General features: G+C 35.7%; 2 protein-coding genes across 2 annotated transcripts; both read left to right on the forward strand.

Annotated features, from left to right (window-relative positions):
• The first annotated feature begins 19,497 nt into the window (after positions 1 to 19,497).
• Positions 19,498 to 20,134, forward strand: LOC145812968 (mitogen-activated protein kinase kinase kinase 20-like). Its single transcript, XM_082908224.1, has 2 exons — positions 19,498 to 19,898; positions 19,942 to 20,134. Exons 1-2 carry the CDS (start codon positions 19,498 to 19,500, stop codon positions 20,132 to 20,134), a joined length of 594 nt encoding a protein of 197 aa, XP_082764350.1.
• LOC145812969 (uncharacterized) lies at positions 20,135 to 20,680 on the forward strand. The gene has a single exon (XM_082908225.1). The coding sequence runs from the start codon at positions 20,135 to 20,137 to the stop codon at positions 20,678 to 20,680; it is 546 nt and encodes a 181-aa protein (XP_082764351.1).
• Positions 20,681 to 24,217: the final 3,537 nt, after the last annotated feature.

Consider the following 24,217-nt stretch of genomic DNA (forward strand, 5'->3'; position numbering starts at 1 on the left):
TGCAAAAATATTCTAAGTATGGAAGGAAAAAAAGGCATGAAATAAAGCATTGAAACATACATGAGACAAACATGCAACACTTGGAAGAAAAAAGAAGACTTGCATTCAGAAAAAAAGCCCTTCGGCCTGGCAAAAATTACTTGTTCACAATTACAAAAAGGGCGCTTTGGCCAAATTGCAAGCTAAACATTGTTCAAACAAAGTAGAAGAACAAAACAAAGAAAAAATATCCTAAGTGTTAGGATTGGTTTGAGATTGCTCAACTTCGGCTAATGGAGTCATGTCGGCCTCGGTTGGCAACATTACATTTTTCTTCACCGCTATTTCGATATCTATTTCGAGTAAAGTCTGGTCCAAACTCCGTTCGGCGCATTGGACCTCGGCCTTCGATGAGGTTGGTTTTGGGGAGACGCCCTTGGAAACCAAGTTATCCTCCTCATCTTGTGTCAAGTCTATTTGCTCATTGAGAGTGGAAGACTTAGCATCAGTGGTAGCCTCTTCATCTACTTCATTGGCTTCACTATCCTTGGCATCATCTTCGGGCTCTGGAGGGAAAGGCACTTAAAGCTGATTGATGTCTTGGAGGTCGGAGTCCATGGGAACAGATAACTTGTTGAGAGCCGCAGTCCAACCAAGGTAGTAACCGCGGTTGCAAGCCAAGTTGACTTGTTGTTTGTATTGGTCACGGACGGCGGCTTGCCCCTCTTTCAAAGCTTTTTCATCGGCCGCCTTGATTTCGGCTTCCTTTGAGTCAAGGGCCTCTCGAAGCTTAGCCTCTAGGTTAGTTGCCTTGGCCTTGGCAGCCGCAAGATCGACTCTGGCGACCTCAGCTTCATTTTCGGCCAATTTGGCTTTTTCCTCTACCAAATTCTGAGCAGCTTTGGCGGCCTTAACCTAGTCCAATAGAACTCAATTGTTGGCCTCGGCATTATTGAGTGAGGATAGGAGTTTGACAGCTTCCTTGGCCTTTCTTGCCAACTCCTTTCTTGTCATCTCGGTCTTGACAACATATGAGTAGGCATGCTGAATAGCCTGCAAGAAGTAAAATAGATGAGTGAGATTTTACTAAGTATAGAAAAAATGTAAAAGAGTAAGTAAAAGAGGATTACCAAGACCGAGTGATGCATCATAATAACGAAGTTCCCATATTCATGCCACTTAGCCATGCAGTTCATGTCTTCGGGTAAAAGAACAGCCGTTGACAAGGCTGCGCCAACTTCAAGATTCACTGCACTGTCACCGGCTGTTAAGGGTCTGCCATCCACCGTGACCTCAGGCGCCCAGGTCATGGTGCGGGGATAGCTGCTACCTTCGGGGTAGTTGAATCTTGGCTCTTTGGCTGGTGGGGCATCTGATGATGGGGGCCTCAGCTAGCCTTTTTTCGGCAGAAGGGGTGCTCTTTTCGGCCTCGGCCAATTTCGAAATTGGCACAGTATCCTCAAAATCGATTTGAGTTACTATGGCCTTGGCCTTGGCCTTCTTCACCCTTTTCAACTTTGGAATTGGTTGGGATGGGGAGGACAAGGATTGCACCGTCACAACCCCGGGAATATTAGCGAGAAGGTCTTTAACAACTACCAGTTGTGGCCCATCTTTTCAGTAGTGGTGGCTACAGTTACTTTGGTGCCAAAGCGGATAGCTAGAAATGCAGTAGGTGGGCTTGCTGGTTCGTAGGCCGATGACTTAGAAAGTCGGCGTTTGTAGCTCTGGGTTCTGTTGGCAAGGGCAAAAATTGGAAATCGACGTCAGCGTTGGCGTTGGGATAGAGGAATTAGTTGAGGGGCTGAGGTAGATGGTTGATCAGCTGGGTCAGAAGTGGAGACTTGATCTGGCCTTAGAGATGAAGTTGTTGGTGGAGTTGTGGCAGAAAAGGGAGTCTAGCTTCGACGAGGTACGTCAAGCAAGGCCGATTTGTAGGTTGGTATGTAATTCAGTAGAAGAGGTGCCTTGCACTTTTGCACAGGGAGATCTAACAGCCTCTTTAGATCTCGGCTAGGCACGAAGGATTGCCGAAATCCCTTTGCCGGCTGGAGAAGAGCTGCAAAAAAGAGTGAAAAGGCAAAACTATTTAGACGAAGATATATCAAGTTGACAAGTCCTAAATAGAAATGTGATTAGAAGAATGACTTAGTCCTTACCATCACCCTCTTTAAACACTGTTCAGCTCAAAGGATAGAGATGGAGGTCATCATCAGGTGAGAACTTCCAATTGCCCGAGACGATGAAGTAATCATTTCCAGCAACCTTGTTGGAGTATGGGAGGTCGGCTATTAGTTTGAAGGTGGTGGTTCTGGGCTTGACGTAGTATATGTAGCCTTTTTCAGATTTGAGGCCATACATGGTGTAGCAGAATTGGATATTGGCTAAGGTAATCCTAGCTTTTTCTCGATGTGTTAATTCAATTATGCCATTGATGGCCTTATAGGAGTTTATGGCGAGTTACATGGAGTTAAGTTTGTAGTAGTAAAGGACCTCCCTAAAGAGAATGTCTAGAGGGAACCTAAGTCCACACTCAATGAAAGCAACTACTGGAAAGGGCATGGAATCCCCATCAGGCATAATAGAGTCCTCATCCCCAGCCAACCTGAGGTGAACATCGGCTGGAATGGAGAACTCTCGACAAAAATACTCTATCTTTTCTGGGGTATCTACTCTCCTCCTGAACATACCCAAAATGTCGGCTTATAAGGGTTAGGGAAAAATATCAGAAAAGAATGTTTGGAGTGGGTTTAGGGACCTTGGCTAAACCCTAAACAAGAATTGGGGCAAGGGTTTTTCAAGATCTAGGGGGAATTTGTTTCAATCTCCCTGGGGAATGTTGTTTCTATCAAATCCCAAACCTAAATCTATAGGGAAATAGGAAATCAGGGGAGAGATCTGGAAATAAGCAAGAAAAACAGAAAATGACATGATTCAGACTCAAGAAAACAAGTAGAAATTCAAGAACACTGAATAAAGTGTGTGCAAATGTGCAAAAGCCAAGAATAGTGGCAAATTACTAAAACATCAAGTGTATGAACAGTTTGTATGTTCATGAGTAGACCCAGAGACAGATTGGACAACACAAAATCGCAAACAAACATGCTCGACACACATATGATAAAATTCAAAGCCCAAATAAAGATTCAAAAACAGAAAATAGATTCAATGGCAACATATGAGGCAGTTACACAGAGACAATTACAAGCCACATGGCTAAGAACAGTACAAGTTATTCGAAAGAATGAATAGGGGTACGAAAAGAAATTTGCGGATTTACTAATTGGAGCCGAAGAAAACGACGCCAGAGTAAAGAGTGCTGGAGTCAGACGGTGTGAATAATTTGAACCAGATGATGAAATGCTTGCCGGAGGAGATGAATGAAGCAGTTACAGGAGCTTCGAAGCATGAAAATGGCGGCTTGGGAAATTTTTAAAGAGAAAGGCTCTGAGTAGAGAAAGAAATTATTTTTGCAAAAGTGAAGAGACGGAGAGAAAGGGACAAGTTTTGTTAAAAACATGAAAATACAACAAACCATAAATGATATGCCTTGGACGACGTGTCTGTTAGGCGGTGTGTGCAGAAATGACGCGACTTGATGGCACATGTCAGGTACGATTCAATGAGAGAAGGACGCGTGACGGAAACGGTTGAGAAAACCGTGCGTGATAGCTCATGTGCAGACAAAACTCTGGAAGTTTTTGATTTAATGAAGCAAAAACCTCGGCTATAGGAGCGATCTCGGTTAAGGAACTCGACGAACTTGGTTCTTGATTATTGATCATTGATGAAGTAGACTGCAGAGTCTTGGTCATGTCAAGCCAACGTGTTATGATCTCGGTCATGAAGGATGGACTAAGTCTTAGCCGACGTGCTATATGGACAAACGATGTAGTTTCCATCACTTCAGGATGCCGAGGTAATAGAACCTAGGGGGTAGTTGTGGGACATATTTTGTGAATTACAGCACGTGGCCAAGGTGGCACCGGAGTGTTAGCCGAGGTGCCACATGTCTTGGTCATGTTGCCGAGGTGATCTTAGCTAAACCGAGATTATCTGCAGAGATACCGAAATCCGAGATGAGCAGATAAGGGACAAGAGTCCTAGAATGGGGAAGGACCTCAGTCTGGATAAAGATAAAGCTCTCAGGGAGTTTATCTCTATCTGGCTAGGAGTCCGAGATGAGTATTGAGCCAGAGTCCATTGAAGCTAGGCTTCTACAGGGATCAGGTTAGTGCTGGCTATAAAAGTAAGGCACCCTCATGGGTCTAAGGGACACTTTTTGTATTCTGGCTAGTGAGTTAAGCACTATTTTCTATCTTTGAGAGATAACTAAGTACTGACTTGATCATCGGAGTGCCCCCGAGTAGACGAACCACCGCCAGAGTCTTATCTTTTCTGTGACAGGTTGTTCAGGCGTGGTCTATTCTGCCTATGCTCTTCTGCTGAGTTTCTGTTTGGTGGTGTGGTTGGAAATCAGCACCCACAAGTTCTGTCAAGTTTTAATGTGAATTATTAATTGTTCCCAAATGGTACAATTCTTCATAATTGTATATTTTATTCCAATTATTCTTCTCAGTTAATATGCACAATAATTTCATAAACAATTTTAACTATCTGATCAAAAGAACTATGGCATAAGATTTATCGTTTGTTCAAACTACCAACTTCTTTTTATAATAAAATCATGAAAAATAATATTGTGGTGGTGACTTCATATGTTTCTTAGTACATGAGATAATTAATGAATCTTACATATATGTTTTTCTTTATATTTTATTTTTTTAATATCAACAATTAAAAATTATTTTTAATTATAATATTTACATAAATTAAAATATTTTGAAATTTTTTTATTCATATTTTAATGAGAATGATAAAATTAGAATAAAATTTACTATTACCCACAAAATTGAACCTTTTAAAAGTAATTTATAAAACATAGGAGTCAATTGTTCACATTAAAACTTTTTTTTTTTCTTGGGTGAGAACATTAAAACTTGATATGACTTGATGATAATATTTAAAGCAAAATAAGACCTATTTGTAGTTTTTCATGACTTGAATTGATTTTCTCGATCACAGGAAAATAAATAAATAAATATATAAATAACAAGGATGCTGTTGTGCATTGATGCGCAAGAAAACAGTAGCGTTTCCTTCTTTCACATCTGTGCAAGGTGCCAAGGTGTTTTCATCATAAATGGAAAGATAATCACAAACAAATAATCCAAATAATAATACAGTAAAAATTATATTTATGAACTGTAATTTGTCTTCATGTATCATTACAAATTTTTTTTTTGGGGGGGGGGGGGGAGGGGGAGAATAACTTAGCATCCGGTCCAATGGACCAACTAAATCAAGAGATTAATCCCACCGTCCACTAACGTGGACTCTAATTAAAATTGGGACAAAGGCTCATATAGACTTGTCCTAAGAATTTTTTTTGCATCTAGGAATTTTTAAACCTAAAACTATAAAGGAAACACACCCCTATGTTTAAGCCTTGACAATATTAGTTTAATGAGATCCATTTTCATGTCGGTTACCAGTGCAGTAATAATCCAAATCTCAAGAGTAATGTTAAATCTATCATATTTTATGTCATAATTGCATTGTTAACATACATAAGTGATAAGACTCATTAAACAAATAAAATAATCACACATGTGATGGTAAAATAAATGTCGTAGAAAAATATAATAAGTATAACATTAGTTTAATCAAAATAATAATACTATGAGAATTATATTTAAGAACCAAATTTTATTTGTCATATTATGTGTTATTAGTGTATTTGTTTAATGTAACTAACACTAATTTTTTCATTAATGCATAAAGAAAATGCTAATCATAAATTTTTTTTAGAGAGATTGACCAATAAATCCTATATTTTAGACTTGTAGTCCAAATAGTCTCATATTTTTTTGTGTGATCCATTTAGTCCTTTTGGATGTGTAATGACTCATTTGTCTGCCACATTAGAGTGTCACATTTGGAAAAAGTACACTAAAATATTTTTCAGTGTTACATCATACCCGCCACGTTAGAGTGTCATATTTGAGAAAAGTACACTAAAGAGTTTTTAATTTTTTTAGATTGTCACATCATACCCGCCACGTTGAAGTGTCACATGTCACGTTTTGAAAAAAACACACTAAGGAGTTTTTAATTTTTTTTGGAGTGTCACGTCATACCCGTCGCGTTGTCACGTTTAAGAAAAGTACACTAAGAAGTTTTTATTTTTTTTAAAGTGTCACATCATATTCGCCACGTTGTCACATTTAGGAAAAGTACACTAAGGAGTTTTTAATTTTTTTGGAGTGTCACGACCTAAACCCGCCCCTATAGGTTTAGCGTCATAACCGGCCAGTAATCCTTGGATTACTGAAGGCCTCTTAACAGAATGTCACATAATAAGGGGCTGAGGAAGCAAATATATAAAACATACATAGTCCATCGAGCCGTGCAGACAAACATGAGACAGATAATCTTAAATTTTATACGCATACATATGACGTCATAAAGGTACAGTAGTTTCACATCATCCATGTACATATAAACAGAAATGTTTGTTTGTAAGCCGAAAGAAACAAAGTCTTAAGCATTCACAAAAACATGGCCACGAGACTTGACTTAATTCAGAACCTCCTCGGGAGGCGCGAAAGGTGGCTGACAAACACAAAACTCTTCAGGCATCATCTAAAGCCTAGTCACGAGCCTGCTCACCTACATACATAATAAATAAATAGTGAGCGGGAGCCCAGTGAATAATAACAAAGTAAAGGGTTAAATGAATGATGTCCTAAAACCAATTCAGAAACCAGAGTTCATATCGAAGACAGGTTCATATTCGTATTCTTGTTCAGAGCATATAAAAAAATCAGAGTTCATACTTAATCTTACATAGTACATCTGCTAGTGCTACAAATCACATACAAAGCATCAAAGGTCACACTTGTCAGTTCTCTAAAGGAACCTCCGGCCAGGTACAAATAACTTGTTAGTTCCTTAAAGGAACCTTCGAACAGGGAACGGATAACTTGTCATCTTCATAAAAGAACCTCCAGCCAAGTACAGATAACTTGTCAATTCCATAAAGGAACCTCCGGACTGGGAACGGATAACTTGTCAGTTCCATAAAGGAACCTCCAGCTGGGTGCAAATAGCTTGTCAGTTCCATAAAGGAACCTCCAGACCGAGAGCAGATAACATACTTGTGTCACAAATACTTATCAAAAATTGGACAATCATTCATAGTACAGAACATAACATTTCATTAAACAAATCTTATTTCATATACAGAAAATAATTTAACTTGAACATAGCTTTACTAAGTTATTACTCACAATAACGGATGGCCCCAAGTAAACGGACAGAGTACGCAATTCAGATATCTTGTGGCATGTGACCTACACAGATACAGAACGAATACGTACTGAATTATACACCTGAAAATATTAACTTGGTTCTTTCTTATCTTGGTGTTTCCAGTTTTTATCCTCATTTTTGTTTCTTAATCTTGGCCTAGGAATGCCTAGGATGCAATGATGATGCAAAAATGCATTTGAAAACACTTGGTCAAAAATGTTGGAAATAGGGGTCCCGCTCGAGCGCAACTTTTTTCACTCGAGCGAACATGAAAAATGTAATTGTCGCTCGAGCGCAATTTTCTTCGCTCGAGCGACCTGTAAACTTTGCAAAAGTACTAGTTGCTCAATTTTTTCGCTCAATGCTCGCTTGACGCTCACTCGAGCGTGAAACTCAAGTCCTCGCTCGAGCGTAACTCTTGTCGATTGAGTGGTCTGCAAAAACATGAAACTTCCGGGAGCTTGCATTTCACACTCGAGCGAACTTCTGGTCGCTCGAGCGGAAGTGTAAGATCACAGAGTGGTCGCTCAAGTGGAGAATCCTTCACTTGAACGGAAAGCAGAATCTGGAATTTCCAAACTGCACTCCCTAGCTGAAAACTCGAATTCAACCCTTCAAAACACAACTCTTGGGCCCCAAAACTTGAGGAACCAAGTCTAAACTTGGAAAACATAAAGAATTAAAGATCATTTCATGAAATTAAGGTCCATAAGTGTGTCAATTAAACAAACCCAAGCTTGAATTGTGAAAACATAACATGAATATGACATTGATGGAGTGATTTAAGCTCCAAGTTTCCAAATCATGAGCAAATAAGATGTTTAGATCAAAAACTTGTTGAATTCCTTAAACAAAACCAAGATATGGACATACATGTGGAAATTCTTGAAAATTAACTTACAAAATTATGAGAATTATGTATTCATGCATGAGGTGCTCTTCTTTCCTAATTCTTTAGTGCAATTCACGCAAACCATGGCTCAATTTCTTGAATGCATGTACTAACCAAGTAAATTACAAGACTAGAGGCTTGATTGTTTACCTTAGATGCTTAATGTTGTTCTAGAGGTTCAGTTTCTTAAGTTTCCAAATCCAAACCTTCAACTCTCTGTAAGTCCTCCTGCAATTCTTGAGTCCAAACACTCTCTCTAGGCTCCCCTCTCACTCTCCTACGTTTTTCCTCTCAAAGAGATGAAATGAGAGTGTAAAAATGCACTCTAGAGCCCACTCATGCCTTATATGGTTCAATTATGAAGGCTTAATTAATGGTTAATCTATTAACATTTTTTATTGTAATTTAATTGTTTCGAATCAAATTTCAATTGAACCTACCATAATGTTCCAAAAATTCCAAAAGTCCTCTTCCAATTCTTCAGTCCAAACTTGTTCTACCAAGTCAATTTCGTGACCGGATGCTGATAAGGCTTTCAATTCGCAAAATATAACAGAATTTCAAACAGATATTCTTACAATAGACAGATAGAGACACAAATAATGCAACACAAAAATAATTAACTCAAGATTTCATCTTAATTACATATTAGGTGTATTAAATCATGGATTAACGTTAATTAGAGGTTGGGGTTGTTACAGAGTGTCACATTAGTACCTACCACATTTTAGTGTCACACCATACTCGACATGTTTGAGTGCCACATTTGAGAAAAGTACACTAAAGAGTTTTTAATTTTTTTAGAGTGTCATGTCATACCCGCCACGTTGTCACGTTTGAGAAAAGTACACTAAGGAATTTTTATTTTTTTTGAAGTGTCACATCATACCCGCCACATTGTCACATTTGGAAAAAAATACACTAAAAAGTTTTTAATTTTCTTAGAGTAAAAGTTTTGGTGTTTCACATCATACCCACCATGTTGTCACATTTAGGAAAAATACGCTAAGGAGTTTTTAATTTTTTTAGAGTTTTATATCGTTAGAGTATCACATTAATACCTACCACATTAGAGTATCACATCATACATGTCACATTAATAAAAGGGTATAGCTGTCCACCAAAACAATACTAAAATTAAAAAAAGGACCACACCGAGAGAAGCTTTTTACTAATAAGACTTAACTGATCAATAGAAAAAATTTGGGACTAGTTAGAGTAGTTGTTTGTGAGATGGGATTTATTGGTAAATGTCCTAATTTTTTATTACAAAAATATTATAAAGAATATTGTAACAATGACATTTATGTAATTATGACTGATAGCGATAGCCTTTTTGATTTCTAATGAGGGACTATGAATGGTCGTTACAATTCTTTATAAAATTTTTGTATAAAAAAATTATTTGTATAATATTACCCAAGCATAAATGATATATCATATGGTAAATAAAACCAGCACTACTAAATGTTTTATAAATGTGAGCTTTAATTTTTATTTTTTTATAGAGAAAATTATGTGCATTACTCAAGTTATATATACTATTATAATTTTTGTCGTGTGGAGGCTTAGGTCCAAGACAAAAATGCTGCCGTTTTCTTGTGCAGCAATTTTTCACGGATTGAGCGCTTGTCATTTTTCCAGAAAATCGATTCTACAAGTGTTACTGCGCATCCCATGCATATGCCTAAGGATTAACTTAGGTGATGCGATAGGAATCTACCATGTCTGCCTTATCACTCACAAACTAATACGCTTCTAAAGTACTTAATGTAAGGGTTCGACTTTGGTCCAGTCCGAGATCGGACTGGACAGTGTTGCTGGGCCCTTGGGGGCCTATCATGGGTCCCATTTTAATAATCTAAACCGTTCAATGTGTAGAACTCGTTGAGTACTATATGCCTATAAAAAATCACATTGATCGGATATTGATAGCTATGTGATCAAATCAGTTTTATATAAAAAAATGGACAGTAAACAAATTAACAGTTGACAAAAAACTGTTTTGATCACATAGCTATTGATATCTGATCAACGTGATTTTTTATAGACATATAGCATCCGACGAGTTCTACACATTGAATGGTTCAAATTATCAAAATGGGACCTGTGGTAGGCCCTCATGGGCTCAACAGAGCTGGACCCTAATGTAAAACTTGCATCTCTAATGAGTCGGTACATGACAAGTTGCTGTTGTACTCAATGCCCAGCAGCATCCCCATTCCATAAAACTGATGACATGAGTTGAATTTGTAGTGAAGTGAGCCATCATCTTACTTAGGATATCAAGGATGTATGACTTTAAGCTGCATCATAAGTAAAATTTCAATGTGTGAGAGAAATAGCGTTGCAGCAATTTACACTTGCTAATATTAAGATGCTGCATAATTAATTATTTTTAGGATTTAACTTTTTGTCCGGTCCACTATTTGAATTCAAAGGTTTAGTTGGATCATTTAGGGTCCAACTTAGGTTGGTTTCATTGATTTGAATCATTTAATTTTTAGATTCATTCGAATAGATTATTTGTGGCAAAAAATCAAATTGATCGGATATAAATAACTACATGTTTAGATCATATTTGTATTTTTTTTTTAAAAAAAATAGACAACAAGCTTGTGTTTTTTAAAATAAGCCGTTCAATTTGTTAAGACAATTGTGATCAAAATATGTAATTACCGACTTATTTCATAGATGATTTACTTAAAAGGCTCTAAAAGTTAAACTGTTTGGATCAATAAAAAAGATCAATGGTAGCTCCAAAATAATTCAAACTGGACCTTTCAATTCAAATAATACACTGGATTGAAGCAACATCCTTATTTTTAACACAACATCTCTATTAAAATTTTAAGGTAGGTACATTTAGATATTGATATACAAACAAAAAAAAAACTTATATAAAATTTTTGTATAGTATGATATGGACATTTCCCTTTAAAACAAACATCCGTGAAAGATTACTTTTATTTATAGAAAGGACAAATTAAATCCATAGTCCTTATAGTTTGTTTATTGTTGGAACAACCTTCTGTGTGCAATAAATAAATTGAAACAAATCAAACAAATGAAAATAAATTACTTACCGAATTTATTTTACCGAACCAAGTAAATAATTAAAAGATCAAGTCGAGTGTGTGATACTCTGTCCCTAAGACAGATTCACTCCACTATGGTGCTTACGGTTAAATGGCGTTTATCTCCTAGGATACAATGATCTTCATAAATTGTAGTAGCACTCTAAACAATTTGTACGACGAACAAAACTTGTGGTCTAACTCTCTAAAAAAAAATTTTCCCTAAAATAATATGAAGATTATATCATGCAAAAGAGAAAAACTTGAAGGAAAGTGAGGAATTTCGGATTGGAAATCTGCTGGAATGGTCCAGGTATATATAGGGCCGAAAAGGTACGAATTCAAACTTCAACAGGTCTGAATTTTGAATGAACAGGTGCTGTTACTATTCAAACAGATAACTGTTGGAATGTTTGATTTGTCCGATCTGTATGAAACTGTTTGAACTGAGCATATTCAAATTTGTAAAACTGCGGTAGTTTTGACCAGTTAATCTATTGGATATTTTGGACTAAAAGAGGCAAAATATGAATAGAAAATTAAATTCAATTTTGACACAAAATTTGAATTTAATTTCATTAAGAATTTCTGGAAAAAAATTCAAATAAGTTTTGTCCAAAAAATTAATATTAGAACCGACCCGACTTACACTTGGGCCCGGCACGCCTTGACTGGCCGGTCGGACAGACGGCGGCGATGGCACGCGCATGTGTATGGTGGTTTGAGCTAAGGTTTCATTTGTTCATAACTCATCCCTTCTACAAACTTAGGGTGTCCCTTGGGGCCTAACTCAAGGTTGTACACCTAAAGCTTATATACTCACAAAAGCTCTCTTAAAGTTTCAATGTGGGACAACCCATTTCAAAGAAACCCACATTTAATTCTTTAAATATTTATTCCACGAACCCAAAAACGACGTCAAGTTCCCATTCACTCATAAATGGTTTTGACGAACCATCTTCACCATGTGACTTACCACGCGGCAAGGAACACGTCACCTCTTCGGACCTACTCCAAAAGACGTGTGGGACCCTCTCTATTTTGGGCTTAAAGTTGGCACAAAATAAGCCTATAAAAATCAAAAATTCCAACAATCACCCACATGAATGGAATTTCACGGAGAGAAAATGCAACAACATGATCTAATTTCAGAGAGTACAGAAATTGGAAATATTCTGCAAAGGATAGGTAGCTTTTGGCTTTGAATCTTTCCTTGTGAGACACTATCAGATTTACTAGCTAACCAGTGAACATGATGTCCTGAACTGTTCAGCCGTTTTTGTAAACTAAGATAATAGAACTCACACAGTATATTACCAGACACAGTTTAGTTTTCACTATTGTGTTCATTTTGGCCCTGATCAACCTGGTCTTTCATGAGTGCTCTAGAGAATTGTAGCCCTTCACAAATCTCATAGAATCGACCCAATTCACACTCATATATGTGATTCTTATGGAGAGTATTCTGCCATACTCCGCTAGGTATACCTAGATATAAGAATCATTAAAAGTATTACTTAACCTAAAACACTGTAGACATTACTATTTTATCATAGAAATGGGTAGGAGTTTGACTCCCCAGTGATCCTTATGAGTCATACACAACTCGGTTGTCCCTTTGAACCTAGATCTTGGGATCTTCAGTCAACTAGGTTAGGTTGCCGTTGTGGTAACTTTTATTTAATAGGCTTAAGTCCCATTCCCCTTAATGAATTTTCAACTAACTCTCTTGCTAACCCTTTGATTAGTGGATCTACTATGTTATCTTTAGACTTCACATATTTAATGGAAATAATTTTATTAGAGAGTAGTTGTCTCACGGTGTTATGTCGACGGCAAATGTGTTGTGACTTACAGTTATAAATATGACTCTGTGCTCTACCAATTGCTGATTGACTATCACAATGTATGCATATAGCAGGCACCGGTTTTGGCCACATTGGAATATCTTCAAGGAAGTGGCGAAGCCATTCTACCTCTTCCTCAACTTTATCTAAAGCTATGAATTCTGATTCCATAGTAGACTTAGCAATGCAATTCTGTTTGGAAGATTTCCAAGATACAGATGCACCACCAAGTATAAAGACATACCCACTGGTGGATTTTGAGTCTCTAGTATCCGATATCCAGTTTGCGTCACAGTATCTTTCAAGTACTGCTGGATATCTAGTATAATTAAGCCCAATGTTACGAGAAAATCGGAGATATCTTTGAACCCTTATAATTGCTTTCACATGTTCTACTGCCGGATTACTCTTATATCTACTTAATTTACTTACTGCAAAAGCTATATCTGGGCGTGTATAGTTCATCAAGTACATTAAGCTTCCAATAATTTGGGCATACTCTAATTGAGAAATACTTTCCTATACATTCTTAGAAATAAACAAATTAACATCCACAGGTGTTCTAGCAAGATGATCATCATCTTTGCTAAATTTGTCAAGTATTTTCTCAATGTAATGTGATTTTGACAAAGCATAACCTTATGATGTTTTGGAAATTTTCATACCAAGAATTACATCAGCAAGCCCCATGTCTTTCACGTTAAAATGTTTATTTAACATTTTCTTGGTAGTTTTAATCATGTCATTATTACTACCGATGATGAGCATATCATCCACATAAAGACATATTATAACATAGTCTTTGTTTGTATTTTTAATATAAACACATTTGTCACATTCATTAATTTTGAATCCATTTGACATCTTTGCTTTGTCAAATTTATCATGCCATTGCTTTGGCCCTTATTTTAAACCATATAATGATTTAACAAATTTACACACTTTCTTTTCTTTTCCTAGAATAGAAAATCCTTCTAGTTGTTCCATGTAAATTTCTTCATCTAACTCACCATTTAAGAAAGTGGTTTTCACATTCATTTGATGAATTTCTAGATTGTACAACGATGCAATAACAATTAGCATTCTAATGGATGTTATTCTAGTAATTGGTGAGCATGTGTCAAAGTAACCAAGACCTTCTTTTTGTCTAAAACCTTTTACCACAAGTCTTGCCTTGTATTTGTCAATTGATCCATCCACTTTCATTTTTCTCTTGAAAATCCACTTGTACTCAAGAGGTTTGCAACCTGGTGCAGATCCACCAATTCCCAAGTGTGATTTTGCAGGATAGATTCAACTTCACTATTTACAGCTTCTTTCCATAAAGGAGCTTCAGGACTAGACATAACCTCTTTAAAAGTTAAAGGCTCATTTTCTAACAAAAATGTTAGAAAATCTAGACCAAAAGATTTTGAGGTTCTAGCATGTTTACTATGCCTAGGTTCCTCTTCATCAATTTGACCTATCTCTTGCTCTTGTTCTTGATCTTGACTAGTAATAGCATCATAAGATCTTTTATTATTACTAGTCTCTTGTCTAGTCTTATTTGGAAATATATGTTTAAAGAACGATGCATTCTGAGATTCTATAATAGTATTTACATGCATTTCGGAATGTTCGGACTTATGAATCAAAAATCGATATGCACTACTATTCATGGCATAACCAATGAAAATGCAATCAACAATTTTAGGACCTATCTTAGTCTTTTTAGGACTAGGAATAGCCACTTTAACTTAACACCCCCACACTTTTAAGTATTTGTAGGATGGTACTCTTCCATGCCACAATTCATAAGGTGTTTGATTCAATTTCTTTCGAGGTACTTTATTAAGTATATAATTAGCAGAAAGTATTGTTTCCCCCCACAAGTTCTAAGGTAATCTAGAACTTATTAACAAGGTATTCATCATTTCTTTTAAAGTCTTACTTTTCCTTTCAACAATTCCAGTTTGCTGAGGTGAGTAGGGAGCGGTGGTTTGATAAATTATTCAATGTTCTTTACAAAATTCACCAAAAGGTGACTCATATTCACCACCTCTATCACTTCTAAGTGTCTTAATTTTCTTACCAAGTTGATTTTGAACTTCATTCTTGAATTGAATGAAAGTTTTCAAAGCTTTATCCTTGGTTTAAATTAAATAAACATAACTATATCTAGTATAGTCATCTATAAAAGTGATAAAATACTTTTTCCCACCTTTAGTTTGAATTGATTTAAAATCACAAATGTCACTATGAATTAATTTAAGTAGTTCCGTATTTCTTTCAATTGTATGAAAATGAGGTTTGGATAATTTTGTCCCAACACAAATTTTATATTTATGATTTAAATCAATGTCAAATTTAGATAAACATTCCATATTAATTAATCTATGCAAAGATCCATAATTAACATGTTCAAGTCTACTATGTCATAAATTTGAAGACTCAAGCAAGTAAGAAGAAGATATATTTTTATTAATAACAGAGGGTACAACAGTCATTAAATTGATTTTGAAAAGGCTATCAGACATGTAATCTTTTCTTACATACATCCCGTTTTTGGTAAGTACAAACTTGTCACTTTCAAAAACTAGCCTAAACCCATTTTTACTCCACAAAGATGCCTAAACCCATTTTTACTCAACAAAGATCTGGAAACAAGGATCTGGAAACAAGATTCTTACAAATGTCCGGTACATCCAGTACATTGTTGAGAGTGAGTTCCTTTCCAGATGTCATCTTCAAAATAATCTTTCCTTGTTCTTCAACTTTAGAAGTCGGAGAGTTGCCCATAAAAAGTTGTTCACCATTGTCCACCACTGAATAAGATGTGAACATCTTTTTATCGGCACAGATGTGGCGAGTAGCACCAGTGTCCACCCACCATTCTTTAGGATTTCCGACAAGATTTGCCTTGGAAACAGCTACAGAAAGATTTATGTCATCTACACCGTTGGAAATATTGTCCACTTCGATCATATGGGCTTGAGCAGGCTTCTTGCTTATTATTCTTTTGCTTTTGCCTTTGCTACGACAATATTTGGCCCGATGTCCCTTTTTTCTCACAGATGTAACACTTGCCATTAAACTTGTACTTTTTAGTTATCCCCCATTTAGAGTCTTGTGATGAACTTTCTCCAAAAAACTTCCATTTATTTACTTTTGAAGCATGTTCCACCACATTTTCCTTAGAATTCATTGGATGCTTACCAGTCCACTTTTTAGAATTGCGGTTGTCCTCCTCAATCCTCAAACGCACAATCAATTCCTCTAAAGACATTTCTTTGCGTTTGTGTTTGAGGTAGTTCTTGAATTACTTCCAGCCTTGTGGTAATTTCTCAATTAAGGCTGTAACTTGGAAGGATTCACTGAGAGACATGCCTTCTGCCTGAATGTCACACAGAATGAGTTGGAGATCTTGAACTTGGCTGATTACTATCATGGAATCAACCATCATAAAATCTAGGAATTTTTCAGCCACAAATTTCTTTGAGCCAGTATCTTCTGTTTTGTACTTTTTTCCAAAGACTCCCAAAGTTCCTTTTCCGTTTTGATAGGACTGTAGACGTTGTATAATGTGTTGACAAGTCTGTTCAAGATGTAGTTCCGGCAATGGAAATCAGCATGTTTCTAGGCATCGACCGCAGCAACCACTTACCGGTCAGTTTCATCCTCTTTCAGAGTAGGAGCATCCTCACGGAGAAAACGTGCCAAGTTGAGAGTAGTAAGATAGAACAACATTTTCTACTGCCATCTTTTAAAATCAGTTCTTGAGAACTTCTCTAGCTTTTCACCGTGATTAACTGGCACAGTCACCATACCACTCAACATTAATAGAAGAGAGGGTTGGCGCAATTGTAGCCACCATACCAGTACTTGTTTGAGCATTACTTTGACCTGTTTCAGTAGCCGTGAATTCTAAATTATAAAACACAATTATAAATAGAATTTAATACTACCTAGAAAATTAAACCATAAACATAGAATTTTAAATTCTATAAAAAGAAACAAGAATCGTAACTTTTATTTTTAATTAATTTGCAAATAAAAAGTTATTCAAACAAATTAATTTTACACAGAAAAATAAATTTCTATAACACTTCAATAATTAAAATACTAAAATAGAATTTTAATCAATGAACACTCATAAATTATTTCTGAAAACCAAAATTAATTTCTAACAAATTTCACAAATAAATATTCTGAATTGTAAATGACACCAGTATATTACTAGTAGTTGTCAAAGAAAATCGATAGTATATTACTACTATCTGTCAAACAGTATATTACTACTATTTGTTTTTCCAACCAGAATATTATTTTCTAAAATCACAGAAAATAAAATCGGTAAGAAGAAAAAAGAGGAAACGAAATAAACGAAAAATTCTGTACAAACAGAATAATTCGAATCTGTCTTAAGATTGTTGGAGCAATCTTCTGTGTACAATAAATAAATTGAAACAAATCAAACAAAAGAAAATAAATTACTTACCAAATTTATTTTACCAAACCAAGTAAATAATTAAAAGATCAAGTCGAGTGTGTGACACTCTGTCCTTAAGACAGATTCGCCTCGTTACGGTGCTTACGGTTAAATGGCATCTATCTCCCAGGATACAATGATGTTCACAAATTGTGGTAGCACTCCAAACAATTTGTACAATGAACAAAACATGTGTTCTAACTCTCTGAATTTTTTTCTCCTAAAATAATATGAAGATTATATCATGCAAGAGAGCAAAACTAGAAGGAAAGTGAGGAGTTTCATATTGGAAATCTGCTGGAATGGTCCAGGTATATATAGGGCTGAAAAAGTATGAATTCTAACTTCAACAGGTCTGAATTTTGAACGAACAGGTGCTGTTACTATTCAAATAGATAACTGCTAGAATGTTTGATCTGTCCAAACTGTATGAAACCGTTTGAACTGGGCAGATTCAAATATGTATAATTGTAGCAGTTTTGAGCAGTTAATCTGTTGGATATTTTGGACTAAAAGAGGCAACTATGGATTGAAAATTAAATTCAATTTTGGCACAAAATTTGAATTTAATTTCATTAAGAATTTTTGGAAAAAAATCAAATGAATTTTGTCCAAAAAATTAATATTAGACCCAAGCCACAACCCACACCCCCCCCCCCGGGCACCGCCGGACGGCGGTGGCGGTGCGCGTGTGTGTGGTGGTTTGAGCCAAGGTTTCATTTGTCCATAATTCCTCTCTTCTACAAACTTATGGTGCCCCTTGGGGCCTAACCGAAGGTTGTACACCTAGAACTTACATACTCACAAAAGCTTTCTTAAAGTTTCAATGTGGGACAACCCATTTTAGGGAAACCTACATTTAATTCTTTAAATGTCCATTCCACGAACCCGAAAACGACGTCAAGTTCCCATTCGCTCATAAATGGTTTTGATGAACCGTCTTCACTGTGTGACTTAACATGAGGCAAGGAACACGTCACCTCGTCGGACTCACCCCAAAAGACACATGGGACACTCTCTATTTTGGGTTCAAAGTTGGCCCAAAATAAACCTATAAAAACCAAAATTTCCAACATTTATTGTGTTAATTTGATACTTGAAGCTCTATTGCATCAACTTCTTTAATTTTTTATAATCTATCAATTTAGTCTGATTGATAATATCGATTAAAAATTTGGACAAAATTAAAGACAAAATGGTTCATTTAAAAGGGAATGGACCATTTTTAATTACTTTGAGAATAATGAATTAACTATTTGACTTTAATTTTAATCGAGTTTATTATCCGATAGATTTTTTGTGCAAAGTTGATGGGTAAAATTAATGCAATTAAAACTGTAATAAAAGGAAAATGAAGTAGACTATAAACTTAAATAGTATTGATTTGACACATTGTGACAAATTAAAAATAAAATTAATGCAACTAGAACAAAAGGATGAAATTGACATAAAAGACAAATTAGGTGATATAATTTACACATATAAAAATGATAATGAAATATTATTCATTATTTTATTTTTGTATAAATTTTTTTCCAGAATAGAATTTTCTAAATTAAATTCGAATGCGGCTGGTTAGATCCGGTATCCAAACTCAAAAATCCAAACCCAAACCCATCGACCCAACAAATACTTTCTTAAACGGCAAGCCACATGACAGTTGGCTTAACTGTCATGTCACTCACTCTCTCCTGTTTACAGACTTAAAACCTATTCCAATTTGGAAACAAAATTCCACATTATTTACCAATTCCCAAAACCCTAACACCAAATCCTATAAATACCTACATAGTAATAAGAAAAATTCACATCAATTCAATATTCTCTAAACAACACAAACAAGAAGCATTCTTCATGAAGATGGTATTGATCAAGAGGAAGCATGAGGAGCTTGAGATCAAGAAAAGTGTCTATGGCGATGGAAAACTGTGGTTCAGAGGGCCCATCATCGGAAAATCAAGCAGCGAACCGGTTTATTTGGCGACTCTGAAGAAACCCACGTGGAGACTCACCCACTTGCCTATGCTTATGGTTGTGAAGTCTGCAGAGGTTTCTAATTCTGCTATGCTTCAAAGAGAAGCAATGGTTCTTAACAACTTCCATGCTTGTCCCTACATCTATCGTTGTTTTGGGGAAGAAATCATGACCGGTTATTGCAATTGCATTATTTATAACATTCTCTTGAAGTATGGCTTTGGTGGAACCCTAGCTGATTTGATCAAGAAAAGTGGTGGCAGAGCATTGCTTGAATCTGATGTTAGGTGCTATAAGGCATATTATTGAGGGTCTTGATTGTGTTCATAGCTCTGGTTATGTTCACCGTGCTCTAAAGCCTGAGAATATCATAGTTGTTTCAATTAGTACTAGTACTGGGATTGAGTATGTGGCTAAGGTTGGTGATTTTGGGTTGGCAAAGACAGAAAAGCAGATGAGGAAGATGATGATAATGTCAAAATCTTATAAATTGAGAGGAAATATTCAGTGTTTGTCGCCATAGATGGTGGTTGATACAGGGCTACAACAAGAGACTCCTGATGATGTCTGGGATGTTGGCTGTATTGTGCTTGAGATGTTATTTGGGAAGTCTGTATGGGATGGGAAACAAGATTCAGAAGTTGAGGACATTCTCTCTGACATTGGTAAAGGGCATGGACTACTCAAACTACCCAATGAAGGTGAGGTATCAGAGGAAGCAATGGACTTTTTGAAGTGTTGTTTTGCTGCAAAAGCTATGGATAGATTGACTGCTCAAATGCTCTTGAATCACCCTTTTGTGGCTGGATTGGGCAAAGACAGCGAAGACAATGAAGAAGAATTATCAGTGGAGAATTCTGAGGAGAAGGGTTGGTCGACATCTACATTATCATTGTCAGTTTATAAGGTTGATGATGAACTCAGTTCATCCTACATTCCAGATGAAAGAGTGTTGAAGATCAAAAAACTAAAGCTTGATGCAGAGGCAATTAGGGTTTGCTCATCATTGTCATACAAAGATAGTGCAGTGGAAGATGAAATCAGTTCTTCTTGCCTTTCGGATGATTGAAGCAACATGCCATTGGAGGCAGAGGAATTGCAAGACATTTTAGAACCTAGGAGGGTTGATTGGTCATTGTCACTATCAGTTCAGTATTAGGAAGATGAACTGCTTCTTCTTCATCTATTTGTGTAGATAAAATGTTTCTCATAATTAGTGGCTTGGCCCTGTTAGAGTAAAGAGAAATGTATAGTGAGACAAAAAAATAGATTTTTTAATTGAATTTATCTAGTTACATAAATATAACCCATTGGCATTGAGTAACTATTCTGTAAATTACCTGTTATGAGGTTTTATAATTCAAATTAAAATTAGAGAGAAAATGACAGTATAATTTTCTTCCACATTCTCACCATCTGGTTGTATGAACAGACACCCATAGCATTATTGCAATTCACTTCTAAATTTGGGATTCCACTATTCATGGGTTATGCACAAAAGTGAAAGTTGGTTGATCGACTCATTGATTTTAAGCATAATATGAAGTGAATATCAAATCGGCGAGTCTTTGGATTACTGTGGCAACCCCTCTCTCCTTTATTGACAACCTAGTATGCATGGATATTGTGGATTTTTAATTTTTTTTTTCATCAACAAAATAAAACTTTGTTGATGTAGCCAATAGTGTAATACAAAACACTAATATAAACATCAGTAAAGAAAAGTGATAGTACAAAAGTGCATCATAGCAAAGCCATTCCATTCCAAATAGGTTGGCACGAAAACGCCAGCAAATCATATTCAAATGCCACCCAATAAACAAACAATGCTGGAAAGATTCCAACCAAAACCATAGAAAAACATAATAGAATAGGGAGGAGGAAGAAGAAGAAGAAAAGAGTCCCAAAATTGAACAAAGCAGTGACAACAATTCCAAATCAATACTAACAATAGGCTGCAAAACAAGCCCTCGAGAATTCCACAATAACCCCTTAAGAAACCAAATTGCAAGCTCGTAAATACAAGCAACTACAACTGCCCCACCAAAACATTGGCAGCACGTATGCAAATAGCAATAGAAGAAAGATGGGAGAAACCTTTTAGTACTGTCACTATGCCATCTAAACCGAATCAGTCCCTCTATTTTTTAGGTTGAAAATCCCTCTAAAGAATTAATGAAGTTATACGGAAAATTTTCAGAAGATGTTAAAGGAAGGAATGGTCATTAGGATCCTCAGTCAAATTTTGGTCTGACCTTTGGATGGGAGAAAAAGCTCTATTTGGTTCACTGGAATGAGATGGAATGATCATTCCCTAACAATGTTGAATGATGATTCCATTTGCAATGTACTTTTCATTATATTTTTAATCAACCAAACATGGGAATGAACATTTTGTTGGAATAATGATTCCATTCCGCTTTATCTAGTGAAACAAACAGCACCAAAAAGCTAGGTTTCAGCACTTTCTAATTTCTAATTGCAAGGAATGCATGATTAAGGAGTTGTATAGTTGTTCAGGAGAAAATTTTTTGCCGGAGAACTGGAGCTTTATGAGTCCTTGTTAAGATTGTTGGAGAATTCTTTAAACAGAAAAGACCGACAGAAGTGATGCATTATGATAAAAATGAGAAAAATAGGGAATGTTTACTGTTAAATCCTTCTATGAACACTGTCATTGTCTATGGAGCATCTTCATTACCTATCTCATCTTCAAAAATCTTGAAAAAGCTATGCCCATTTTGAATTGAAGTATTCAGCTGGCAAGGTAGCCTACTCGTGATTGTGGCATCTTATTGAAGAGGGGATATATATATATATATATATTTTTTTCCATCATATGTTTTAGAATCAGCATATCATGTACTCTTACATTGTGAGTTTGCTTGAAAAGTATGGTCAAAGTGTCCAAATTGGTAAAGTATACAACAATTTTACATTAAATGGGTATATCCTCCTTTGGAAATTTCTATGCTTTGTTGCTATGCTGCCATTGTGGAAAGCTCGTAACAATTTGATTTATAATAATAAGGTAGAATAGAATTGTTCGAATTTAGTTGACTTGAGTAAAGGCTCTATGAGAATTTAAGGATTCCTCTGTGAACAATTTTCTTAATAACCTGAATTGGTGCTGCTGGGTATTTAATGGTGATTGAACTGCAGTTGTGATTAGGAAGTAATTTACTAGGCACTGCTAGACGTTGTGCGGATTTTTTTTTCCTCTCTTGAAGACCTGCTTGGAGGCTTATTTTGAGGACGATATCATTATGGATTTGATCATTAGTTGAAAATTTAATGCCTAAATTGTTTGCATGATCAGTATGAATGCAATCCATGAAAGGTTTTCATGTTTTTAGAAGTAACAGAATTCAGATATTGAGCTGCTCTAGGAAATGTGACTCATTTTTTTCTTTACTGTTGGTGTTTTCAATTTTGTCACTATTGTGTTTTTTTTTTTTTTTAAATTCCTGTTGCCTTTATTTTATTACTAGCGTATGCCCATGCCTGAAGGTACGGTACAATTAATGATGAGATTAAAATATAAATCAAAATTATAGAGGAATGTATTCAAATTAATAAAGCTTAACACATAAATTGACAAATTATGAGTTTGGCTATCGTTAACATTCTGCTTTTATCATCCATGGACATGCTGCACCACAATTCATGAAAGAATGAATGGATATCTTCTGCGGCAGAATGGTCATGTCATAGCGATCTGATATGACCAGAGTCGAAAGATTAGGAGAGGCTACTTCCATAAAAAGTAAAGCATGAATAGGGATTTTCATTACAACGAATACCAAGTCATGATTATAAAATCGCTCTAATTTTTCTTATAAAAAATGGTCGCCAAATTTTTTTATATAATAAAATATTCAAATTATAAAACCAGACTCACAATAGATCGGCCATACAAAGGTCTTAATATTTTCTTAAATTCATATTTGAATTAGACTGAAACAACTGTATTTCCTCGTGTATGAGTATGACTACTACCTCTCTTCTAGCTCAAAAGAGAAATAAATGAAAATAATGTTTCCAACAATGATTAAGCAGTTAAAAAGGAGATATTAACTTCCCGGGAACAGCTATTATATGACTACTACATTTTTTTAGTCACGAAAAGCTCATATTTGGCAACGAAATTCTTTGGTCGGCAAAGAGTAACCCAAAAAATATGCATGGTCTTTGACAACTAAACTTTCTTTTGTTGGTAAATAATTGTATGCAATGATCAAATTAAATTTTTCGTAGCCTAAAATATAAACTATCACCGACGAACAGGTTTTTGGTCGCCTATTACTTAATATTTAGCGACTAAATTATTTTTAGTCGCCAATAAATAGCATATCTCGACTAAATTAATATAGTAGCTAAACTTCAAACCAACGCCGACTAATATATTTTTTAGTCGCCAAAAAGGACACTTTTGGCGACTAAATTTATTTTGGTTGCCAAATTTAGTCGCCAAATGTGTAATTTCTTGTAGTGAAGGAAAGACAAGCCCATATCGATTTCTTGGACATATAGAAAAACACAAATGATACAAATGATAGAGAATCAAAATGATTGAGAACCACCTAGAATACCTGCAAAACTCCAT

The sequence above is a fragment of the Camellia sinensis genome, chromosome 15, assembly GCF_055761805.1.
Source record: "Camellia sinensis isolate YWXY chromosome 15, ASM5576180v1, whole genome shotgun sequence".
Classification (NCBI taxonomy): domain Eukaryota; kingdom Viridiplantae; phylum Streptophyta; class Magnoliopsida; order Ericales; family Theaceae; genus Camellia; species Camellia sinensis.